This window comes from Rhinolophus sinicus, chromosome 10 (genome assembly GCF_057876585.1).
Source record: "Rhinolophus sinicus isolate RSI-liver-muscle chromosome 10, RSI-T2T, whole genome shotgun sequence".
Classification (NCBI taxonomy): Eukaryota; Metazoa; Chordata; class Mammalia; order Chiroptera; family Rhinolophidae; genus Rhinolophus; species Rhinolophus sinicus.
In genome coordinates, this window is record NC_142510.1 from 2,125,323 (window position 1) to 2,137,434 (window position 12,112).

A 12,112-nucleotide genomic window follows, 5' to 3' on the forward strand; every position below is an offset into this window, starting at 1 on the left:
TTAACATGTATTACTTACAGAATAAATAATTTTTACATTAACTTACAAAAGTGCAAGAGAGGCTTAAAGTCGTAACTTTCAACGTGACCTGAAATGCAAACCACGTAAGCTAAAACTGAATTAACGTGATTACAGCCAGAAATCACAGGAAATATGAAGTAACGGGGAATCAAACCACCTCTTCTAATATATTCTTCATTCCTTACTGCTGAAGAGCAAGACCATGCAATCAAAAACGCACAGAAAACACATGTTACACAAAGAAATGATCGATGCTGGAACACAAGGTCTTCAAAAGGGAAAGACAGGTAACAGCATTTGTCATTGTAAGAGTCTGGGACATTCAGCAAGTGCATGAGGGATGAAAAGGCATCACTTCTTGCTCGAGTCAGCTTATACGCTAATAAATGAACGGTGTGAGCTTCGTTTAAAGGCAGAAAAGAGACCGTTCTGGGCTTTCAGTCTCGAGCAAGCAGACCCACTGCAAAGGGAGGCCCAAAAGATCCCCGTTAAGACAGACATTCACCAAGGTGCTATGTCCTCTCGGTTACCTGTGTTCCTTTCAATTGCACGCTATTCGGAGAAACAGTGACAAACTCCAGGAGACAAGCAGCCTGACCACACTTACCGTTTTCCACGTAGGGGTGGAAGGGCAAGACCAGGGCCAGGATGACCCTGCCTCTCGTTGGCTCCAAGACACTTCTGATGTCTTTTAACAACGTCAGGGGCTGATCGCAGCGGTCCAGCAAATTCAAGCAGCTGATGACATCATACTGGAACCCTGTGTTCTGCCATTCATTTATACCGAGCACTCTGGAAAAATCAGAAAGAACCGGATTGATACAAACTCCGCTGAAGACATCTTTCAAAATAATTGCGATGCCAGGAAAGGCTCTAACGTTGTCTTCTAAATCAAAGTAAATTCCAAATCTTCATTTATAATATTTATAATATACCGGGTCTTATAGTAAAATAAGATGGGTCTTATATTAATTTTTGCTCCAAAAGATGCATTAGAGTTGATTGTCTGGCTAGGTCTTATTTTCGGGGAAACACGGTATGTTGAATGAGTACGTATGACAATATAGTGAAAAAAATGATTATAAAACCAGAGCAGCATCAAATTATTGAACATCAGTTAATAAACAAACAATTCTACTTTCTACATTTGCTGGAACTTAACCATATATTGTATAGTCATGTTTTCTATTCCTAGGGAACCCTCCTAATTTTCAGAATGGCTGGAGGTGGTGTGATATAAGACAATTTTCATGTACAACGTATGACCTTTGGGGTATATCTCTGTTCCCAGGAGAGAAATACTATGTCATACTCCAGACTCTTCATAGAAGAACATAACGCACAGGAACATCCTCTTAAAAGCGTCAGTTCATGAAGAACATAGCTATTAACACACCACTCTCACCCCTCAATCTCTCTCTTTCTCTCTGTCTGTCTCTCAGGACATTTCTAGTCCTTAACAATGTTTTCTCCATAGAAAAGGGGGCGTTCTCATAGCAAGAGTCTTGGTCAGCCACACCTAAGGCAGTTTTGTACATCACTCAGCCCTGCCTGGTTACAGCAATGGAAATGCAGTAGGTGAAGCATGTTGGACAGACAGGAAAGGGGCCTTCTGGAAACAATGTGTCTTTGATTATGCTGAGCAGCTACGGTAGAGATACCTTAGAAAATTCTAAAAAGTTCCATGAGAGCTGTTTGGGCAAACTCGTGAGCACATGTTAGGGCGGCTCTGAGCAGTGGAATAAGAAGGCACACACACCAGTCAGCTGCATCTTCCTGTCAGTCTAAAGTTTTTAAAAACTAAAGCCTCATCCAAAACAACTGTAACAAACTTCAAGGGACGAGTCACGTTCTTTTGCGGCTTGGAATAAGTAGACCACTCGGGCTTCAAAATCACTTTGTTGTAATGAAGCTGGGACTGGCAATGATGATTTTAGAAACTGGATTTACTTCATTCAAACTGCAGAGAACATTCTGTTTCAGGATAAAAATCTCATCAATTCCATTTTAAAAACCAAAATGAACAAGTAAAAAGAAAGACTGCTGGTACATTAATACCTTAGCCAAACAGCCAATTTGAATGTATAAATTGCAACAACAAAAAATCATATACATGATTTTAAAAAGCAAAACGACACAAACTTCTTAGGCCTATCTACAAGGAGACAAGAGCCGAACATCAGCAGCATGATTGGGTCTAGAAGAATCTCACAAAATCCTTCTCGGAATTAGCTGCAGATAGTTCCTTTCTATGTTGGTAATTCTGAAAGGCAGAAATACATGCTCATAACAGAAAAGTATGGCTTTTATACCGGGACCGAGAGAAACCATCTATCAAAGTCCGACTTCAGCTTTAATTCTGTTTTGTGATTTCTACTTGTCAACTCAGTTTGACTCATGAAGACAAATGCATTGTCCCCACTCAAACTGCAAATTAGCCCAAGTTGTCACAACTTCCCTCTTCCTATGAGAAAAATGAAAGACATGACTTGTCCAAGGTCACACTGCAAATCAGTGGCAGAAGAGAAATGACAACTTGGAAATTCTTCTAGCATGTTATCCAGGTCAATGACTCACTCTCTTCACAGAAACTGCGAAAGACCTGACAATTACTCTCTGCAAAGTGCTTCTAGGGTGGTGGGTTGAGTGAATGGCCATCTGTACTCCAGTCTCCAATAGCTTTTTGTGAACAGAAAGAAAATAAAGGGGACGTTAACATGAGAAATAGACTCCTGAACTGCAATATTTTCTTTATGAGAAAGAGCCCAAACCTACAGATAATGGATTCAAGTCAAGCATCTTTCAGATTTATATTTAACATCTTTGTTCTCTGGTGTCAAAAATGAACATACAATTCCTTTTGGATTAGCCGCACGGGAATTGTCTGGAAAGACTGAATTCCCAACCTCTGGGTCCCTCACCTCAGTATCTTCAACACACTTTTTTCCTCCCCCATCCACCAACCACCAGTCAGATCAGGTCAACTAATTTTAACACTAATTTTCCGTAAAGTAGACCGAGGAGGGTAAACACGCTGCCAAAATGTTTTCCTGCCAAAGAACAGATTTTTATTTATTGTCATTTGAATTGTGGAATTGTTTGTTAATGCACACACTCAAAAATTAATTGTATAATCCTTTCCCATGTCTATGGCTTTTCCGAAACAGCATTTCTAATGATAGAAGCAAGCCATCTTTTTAGGGATTCTTAATTTCAAGAAAATTAGGTAAATAATAGTTGACCTTCGGGGAGGATTTAAAATACATTTTTCTTAGAGAAGTGACAAAGCCATCAGTATTTTGATAAATCCTAAATTTAAGAAAAACACCAACAATATAAAGAAAGTTATTGTTTTGTTTTAAAAAATCATCAAAGGCACATCGTTAAGTTTTACACTTGGGGTTTCTGGCATGGTTAATGATGTCTTGGCAAAGACAGGAAAAACCTGGCCATTTTCTGTTTATTGATTTCAAAAATGACATCCAGAAACTTTATTAAAAGCCATTTTTAAGGGTTCAGATGTTGAAGAGAAACAAAAAACAGCTATCTCCCAAAAAGAAGCCAAAAAAATGTGGAATTAAGCTCAAAGTTTGCCCTGCCATCATGGGTTAGGTGAACCCTACACTTAGCAAGATATCGTGTTTCCCCGAAAATAAGACCTACCTGGACCTTCAGCTCTAATGCGTCTTTTGGAGCAAAAATTAATATAAGACCCAGTCTTATTTTAATATAATATAAGACCGGGGTATGATGTGATGTGATGTGATATATCGTATTATATCATATCACATCATATCATATCATACCGGGTCTTACATTAATTTTTACTCCAAAAGACACATTAGAGCTGACTGTCCAGCAGGGTCTTATTTTGGGGGAAACACGGTAGTACTTCCTCGTTAAAATCTTACACTGTGCCCAAAGTTGCTACTTTTGTGAATATGTTTTTATTTCATACTAATATTATTACGGAGGGAGTGTCAACCAGTATGAATTTCCTGTTGAGGTCAAATTGCAAATAGATTTTGGCATATGTGCTACGTATTAGGAAAAAAATTATTAAGTATTTTCTAGATGGTGGATAGGTTTACTAGGTTACATAGCCTGTAAATTCTAAATATACTGAAACGCTAATTCAAACGTCTGAAGTTTCACTGAAAATTCCACGTAGACATTGAGTCTTAAGAGGGGCGTTAGTGCCAAGCAAGGAAAGGCGAGGTCAGTGGGAGGGGACAGGCATGTTTTGACCACTTTCCTCCCCACACCCACTTTCAAACACAGATTTCTGTAACGGGGGAGGGCAGTCAGGTTAGGAATTCAGTATGACTTAAGCCATTCTTACAACAAAGGCCAAGGATCCAAGGTTTGAAACAGTGAGTTAACTTCTCATTGAAGGAATATGTTTCAATTATCAGCACACAGACTCCCCAGGATTTTGGGGGAGACAGACTGCTGGAGCTCAGGGGGACCTCACAAATCCCTTAGCTCAGCGTCACCCAGATGGGGCTCCTGTAACATCCCTCCGAGCTGGTTAAACACGAGTGACAAGGACGTGCAGGCTGGAGCGTGCGGTCGGCCTCCCTCTGTCCCGGCAGCTGCGGTTGCCCAGCTGGGCCTGATCACACCAGCGACACACCCTCGCTCCTTCCACATCAAATCCCATTCAGTATCTGCTTACAGCAGCCTGACTGCCACCCCTTTCCTCCTGGGTCTTCTCTTCCCGAGGCTGAAATGTCCGTGTTCTGCCAATGTTCCAAGAGCCACGCTAATGCTGCCTCCAGGGCTAGTCTGCATGAGGAGAAACGTGGTGCACAGGAGAGTGCCTAACTGTCTAGGGCCAGGCCTAGCTCCCCCTAGTCTACAGCATCCCCTTCTTCTCTCCTTCGTTAGAAGCCACACTGAAAAGCCTTCTCCCTCAGTCTCTCAAGCAGCAGATGGTCTTAAAACCACAATCGGACATTTCATACCCACTAGGATGGCTATTATCAAAACAACAAAACAGAAAATAACAAGTATCAGGAAAGGCACAGAGAAATTGGAACCCTGGTGCATGCTGATGGGGTCTACATGGTGTAGCTGCTGTGGGAAACAGTACAGCAGGGCCTCAAAAATCTGAGCATAGAATGACCATATGATCCAGCAATTACACTTCTGTATCTGTACCCAAAAGAAGTGAAAGCAGCGACTCAAAACAGATACCTGTATAGCTGTGTTCACAGCAGCCTTACTCACAACAGCTAAAAGATGGAAGCAGCCCAAATGCCCACTGACAGATGGATACACAAAACGTGGTCTGCACAAACAATGGAATATTACTCAGCCTTGAAAAGGAAGGCGATTCTGACACATGGGTGAATTCTGAAGACGCTACGTAAGTGAAACATGCTGGTCACAAAAGGACACACACTGTATGAATCCTCTTAGGTGAGGTTCCTAGAGGAGTCAAACTCATAGAGACACAAAGTAGAATGGAGGCTGCAGGGGCGGGGGCGGGGGCGGGGGAGTCAGTGTTTAATGGGGACAGTTTCAGTGGGGAGGATGAAAACGTTCTAGAGACGACGTGAACGGTTTACACAAGGCTGTGAAATGCGCTTCAGGACACTGACCTGCACACTTAAAAATGGTCACCATGGTACATTCTATGTTATATATTCTTACAATTAAAAATGTTTTTAACGAAAAACATATTTGAGAATGCCAGATTCCAACCAGGGAAAAAGTCCCTACCTCTGATTTCCTCTTTCCAAGCTGCCTCTTACCTGCTCTTTTTCTCCCGACAGCCCCAACTCCTCTACTCCAGAAAGATACTGCCAAGGACAGATAACTTCTCTTTCAATTTCCACTTAATTGTAATACGGAAAAATTTTTAAATTCCTAATCATGGAAAATTGGTTCTGATTCATATCCTTTGAATAATATGCTCTCAAGAAGAAATACATCTAAAGCCAAGACACATACCCCCAATGACGTCTAAGCATTGTACCTGTATTTCTTCTTCTGAAGCTGCCATATCATAGTTTCAGACAGCTCAGTGGCATAAATCTCTTCAAAATGAGGGCTCATGATTTTTGTGACTTCTCCGTCTCCAGCACCTAAATCAAGAAGTCTGTGGGTTTTCCAGTCTGGATTAATTTTAAGCAGTCTCTGAAACTGATCTGGTGAAAATACAAACATTGAGCCTCTTCCTAGCAACCTGCAAAAGAAAGGACGAAAATGGGAAGAATCTATACAAAGCAAGCACCACACACACACACACACACACACACACAATCGTGGTGACTCAGCAACAACAGCTTTTGAACTTGCAAAATGTTTATTTCACATGATTAAAATATTATCTTTTATATTATTTATATGATTAAAAAGCAAAGTTAGTAAAATAAAAAAACATGTCCAGATAACATCACTTGTCTTTGAGGTTGCAAATAATACCCCAAAAGAGTGGAACAAGGAGAAGCATAGAAGGTGGAAAGAGAAAAGGATGAGAGGGGATGGGAAGAAGAAATTAAAAGGTGAATGTAAAGACTTTATGTCAAAATAGGAAGGAAAGACAGCAGGAGTAACAGAAAACATGTTTATCAGTTCAAGAAGATGACAGAATCAGACCACGACACTAGCCAATATCACTAAGCAGAAAAACCAAATAGGGGAAAAAAAGCCTTTATGAAACTGGACAATGGGTAAGAAAAAAAATAGTTTCAGTGTAATAGATTTTTAAGAGACGCAAGAAGAGGAACAGAGCAATGTTTGTGGCATCGCTAATTTGCATTAAGAAGGCAGATTCATACTCGTGTCAGTTTATGTTACACAATGGGCTGGGTCTTATTATGTCTAAAGATTCGAGAAAACACTCACAACCACGGTAATGCCTTTGAAAACAGAGACTGAGAGGAGTTAAAAGGGAGACCAAAGAGAACCCTTGGAGAAGCAGCTACAGATCCCACCACATCCTGTGGAAGCAGCATCTGGACTGAAACGCACTCCCCATCGAACTGGTTTTCTAGCTCTCAAGTCCCCGTTTGTCCAGGGCAGGGGTTCTGAGCTGCCTGTGTGTGAAGTGGAGCTCGCAGACCAGACAGTACAGAGTGAAGGGAGGCAGCTGCTGCCGCGGTGCGGGGCGCCCTGGGGCTCGGCCTCCGGCCAGCAGCCCGAAGCAGCCCCTGAAACCCAGGCTGAACTGTGTCCTGTGCTGCCACTTCGGAAAGTGACCATAAGGTGCAGTGTGTGTTCCCCAGGCCTGGAGGGGTGTGTGCGACTTGGAGCTCCTGGAGAGACCAGTGTTAGGAAACATTTAAATTCTGGAGTTCACAGAGCAAACTCCCCTTCTCCTTTTCCCACTAAAGCCATAGGAGAGTTTAACCAAATCTAATAATGTTTTTACAGTAAATCTTCTGACCCACAGAAAACGGAGGGCGGGACCTAACATGGTGTACCCTGTGATAACCATGGACCAGAGAAAACCATTTCTCGAAAGACAGGTTGCTTTTAATCCTGATCTACTCACACGTCCCAGTGGAAAAACAGGCTGCAAAAAGCAAATCTGAGAAAAGAACTGAATTTACTGAAACAGCGATACAAAATTTCACACAGGAGCCAGTCAGAGCAAGAAGAGGTTAGAGGTCGCTGGCAGCATGGGTCCGGGATATACGGTGCAAACGTGGGTGCTGACTCGCCACAGGCCCAAAAGTAGGTTGCGAAACAGTTCTTTGGCTTAAACGCCCCAGTAATAAAAGTACATGCTTCCCAGGCCACCTTGTCGGGACATAACGAACCTTGGCATGATAATTGTAAAATTTGAGAGCCAGAGGTCACCTGAGGTCAGAGCTTGGGGGGGCATCTGACCAGTCTCCATCTAAAGGCACCAGAACGAAGAGTGCTGCGAAGTTCATCGGGCCCAGTGTTTCTCAACCAAGACCAAGCTTGCCCTCGAGGAGTCATCGGGAGTAGGTGGGAGAGTCTGGGACAGTCACCGTGACTCGGTGGGCAAGGTCAGGAAAGCCTGACTTCCTGAGACGCGCGGGACAGTGCCACACATGAAGAACGGGTGCCACTTAAAACACCCAGACCCCGCCCTCGCTCAGTTCCCAGTTTCCAGCCAACACACAGCACGCACAGGTATGACCTCTGAGGTGCCTTTGGTTCCCAAAGCCCACGCGATTGTTTTAACAGTGCCGAATAACCATCCTAGGTTCTCCGGCCACAATCTAAGTTCTTTCTAGACTTAGCTTATTGAGGAGGCGCATCAACAAATAAATATCTGCCGTAAGAAACTCTGAAACAGCCATGAAGTCTCTCCTTACTTGGCCTTCCCTTTTCTAAAAAAAGGAAGTCTGATAAGCATCTTCTGACTTCAAGAAGGAGCCATAGTAATTACTTCTGTAAGAGACACCCACTCATGGTGATGACCTACCCCCGCCACAGGTGGAAAGCACCAGTGGGCTCACAAGTAAGCTTTCAGCTGAGAATAGGGACACAGAGCAAGAGACGGTTTTGTTGTGGGGGAGGGAGAAGATGAGGGTTAAAAACAAAGCAGAAGAGCTCTAGATAAGGGAGGCCCAAGGGATTTATTAACTGTATTGCCTCTCTTTGACCAAACTGTGAAATTCCACAGCAGGAAATTTTAACCAGGGTCCAACAGGGTGGAGGGGGGGGAGCGGTCAGAGTTTGAAATCTCCCTTACATGTAAAATGTTGACTATAAGGCCCATGAAGAGAGAATTCCCACCATTTATCACTTTCAAAGAGGTACAGGACCCAAAAAGGTTTAAAATCACCACCATAGCAACTTGTCTGCTTTCCAACGAAAAAATAAATGGAACAGAACAGAAATTCAATGCAGCCAGTTTCAGGAACAAAATGTCAGACCGAGTTGTATAAACTCAACTACCAATACAAAAATAACAACTGTTTGCTGAAGGAAACGTCAGGCAATTTCATATAAAGAATGAAGAAAATCTAGTAAGAAATCTTGAGAATGGCTCCTGGGGCCTGAAATCACATTTAAGGACCAGATGACAGACTGGGGGTCCAGGCCGCCCGTCCAAGCTGGCCCAAAGCTCCAGGGGAACAGCCGCAGGCCCAGCGCCTCAGAGGGCCAGCAGGCGTGCCAATAAGCGCTGAGCCCCGCTGCTCTGCTCTTCGGCATTCTGGATTCCTGGGCTTCGGGGATGCTGGCAAACGTGGCCAGGAAAGGACAAAAAACAGTCCTAGAGCTTTTTCCATGGATTTCAATGAGAAACCACTCTCCGGAGAGAGAAGTCCGCAATGAGTTTACCTAACTGTGGGCGCCCAGACACTGTAAGAACAGATGCAGGATGCTTCTCTGGAAACAGGCCATCGCCGACTGTGGGCAGGACGAGCCCCCCACACACCTGCTGCTGTACGTGTGCCTGAGCGTACGGCCTCACTCCTCAGCCTGCTTCAGGGCTGGGGGTCAGGAACCCCGCTACTCTCTCGGGTACATCACCTGGGAGCTTGTTAGAAACGCGGCCTCTCGGGCCACACCCTGCATGTGCTGCCTCAGAAACTGCATTTTAACCAGATCCCCAGGTGATTCCTGGGCACATAAAAGCTGGGAGGCACTGCTCTCAGTAATTCCCATCACAGAAATACAGACTAACGAGGCTCTTCACCCAGGGCTGGTGAATTTCAAAAGTAAAACACAGACGGCTGGTGCCAAGGGCTGACCAGAAGCGTTGTAGTTAGAGGCGGTCAGCATCACGAACAAGATTTCTTTCCTGCTTCATTTTCTTTTTTTAAACCTAAGGGCAAAGAAGAAAATATCCAAGACGCACTTACTTACCCATTGATAGATGTTCTAGACATAAACAGGCTAAAAACAGACGACACGAAAGAGTGATACAGTTGGATAAATAGCCAGCCCGATTTCTCAATGCTGTTGTTTAAGAAGATCTGTGTTCCTTGATCGAGGTAACTCTGAACAAACACAGCCTGGAGTGATTCGCATAATTTCTCTCTGTTGCACACATACCACTAAAAAAAAAAGAAAGAAAGAAGAAAAATGAAAACACACAACTGAGATGTTTTCTAAGACGTCCAAAAACAAACCCAGAAGCCTGAGTTAAACATAAGATTTCCCAACATTACAGTCTCACGACAATTTGAGGATAATCACCATCTCTCCTACTCATACGAAAGCATGAACACTTCCTCAGAGGCAGTTTCTCTGTTATGTCTCGTAACTCTCAGGGCAGGGACAGAGTGGGGGCAGGGGAGTGGCATTCGATCCTGCAGCTTGCCATGGCAGGGCCAGGCCTCACACAGGGTTCTAACCCCTGGCACGGTACCCTGTTGCTATATCCCTGGGCCCGAGACCTAGGAAAGCTCTGTTGGCCTCTCCTTCACTGAGATGCAACATAAGAAGAGCCAACATTATTAATCTCGTTTTTAGATAACAGTCACACAATGCAATGATTTCACTCAAAAATCACCAAACCAATCAACGGCCGAGGAAGAGGCAGATGTTACCCCTCTAGAGATCAGATTCAGCTGCCTTTCTTCCTGTAGGGTATACACAGACCTTTCAAACACTGAGGTGTGCTTTACCAGGTCAGATAACATGCCTACAGACAGCAAAATATGCTGGAGAAAACTTAAGATACTTCAGGTCACAGTGCGATTCACGAGAAGACAAAATGGTACCATCCTAAGAACCAGCTTTCCAGGAATAGGCTCTAACCAGAATACACCTCTTAGAACAAAACTCAAGAGCCTCCGCTGTGGTTGAAATGTAATCGCCCACAGTAAATGTTTTCCGTGGGCGTGTAGGGTTAGTGGACCAGAGAAGGGGGGGAAGTAGATTGTAGGGCACGTCCATCTACAGAGTCCTGGCTCTGCCTTTCTGCGTGAGCGCTGACAAGGCGTGCGATCTCTGTTCATTCATCTGTACACTGGGGCTGTCAGTAGGGCCGGCCCTGGCAGGGCAGTGAGAGGAGGAAACGTGACAGTGCCGGCAAATGCTCCCTGCAGCACCGGGCACACAGGAGAAGGAGAGCCCAACAATGGTGGTGAGACTCCTCTAAGGTGGCCAGATAAAGAAGAGCCAGCCCGGCACGTCCAAGCACATCAGTTACTGCTGAGCCACGATCAGCTAAGAAACAACCGACGTTCCCAATAAGGAGCCAAAAGTCACTGGTTCCCCGACAAATGCGACCACCGAGCAGCAGTCGGTGTCCCTTCCCTGCCTGCACAACTGGTGGACCAATTTTACAGCCTTCCGAAGCCTGCTGACGTTGAATACAACCTTGGGTAACACTCCTGAGACTGACACTGCCAGTTATAAACCCGTGCAGACAAGCAAACGGGCACATTAAAACTTCCAAGACGGACTAATCTTTTTACACACCTGGGCCCTACACTGGATAAACCAAATGTTTCCCATTGTTGGCTGATTTGTGTTCAGTTACCATTTAAACACTGCTACCAAAACTGCCTGGACTCAGAGACGACGTTTATTTTTCCCTCTCTCTATGACACGCTAGGCAGCTTCTCATGTTCACTGTCCACTTTTTCCCCCTTGGTCTAAAAATGTTCTTGTTAATCCTTAACTAATCCTGACCACTCACCATGCCCCACGTCGTGCCACAGAGCAGGTCACAACCCGTTTTCTTAATATCCGTGACCCGGTGCACATGCTGAAGTCTGGAACACCGCCGCCGCTCGGAGGTCTATTTATTTGTTATCCGCTGAGGTGACTATCAAGATGAAAGCTATCACCCTGGTAACAGGCAATCGGGTGCCTTCCACTCACGTGGACAAGAAGTCCCTCAAGCGTGGCGTCCACTTGTAAATGGACAACCAGAACTACAGTGGACTGTGACTTCCAGAACTAGGAAGAATGGGCACCACTGGCTGCAAATACTGCTTTAAACACCCACAGGAACACTCGAGTTTTTAACGGCATTTCTCTCAACTCATCAACATCAGCACACGTGGTCAAAGCCTTTCCTGCCACACGCGTCTTCCAGAAAAGTACCTGCTCACTGAACGGTGTGCTACAGAATCAAAGGTAGCGAAGGCCTTCTCTTTAAAAGGATAAAATCCATGCTCCTCCTGACCATTTGCATGACACA

General features: G+C 44.3%; 1 protein-coding gene across 5 annotated transcripts in view; it reads right to left on the bottom strand.

The window, feature by feature from the left end:
- The window catches only part of METTL9 (methyltransferase 9, His-X-His N1(pi)-histidine), a 40,485-nt gene that overhangs the window by 17,707 nt on the left and 10,666 nt on the right, over positions 1 to 12,112 (bottom strand). For all 5 annotated transcript variants that reach the window (XM_074322731.2, XM_074322726.2, XM_074322725.2 and 2 more), the window contains 3 exons: positions 9,823 to 10,013; positions 6,005 to 6,214; positions 629 to 813 (listed from right to left, as the gene is read on the bottom strand). In XM_074322731.2, the coding sequence (XP_074178832.1) occupies positions 629 to 813; positions 6,005 to 6,214; positions 9,823 to 10,013 (586 nt within the window). The remainder of the gene's footprint in view (positions 1 to 628; positions 814 to 6,004; positions 6,215 to 9,822; positions 10,014 to 12,112) is intronic.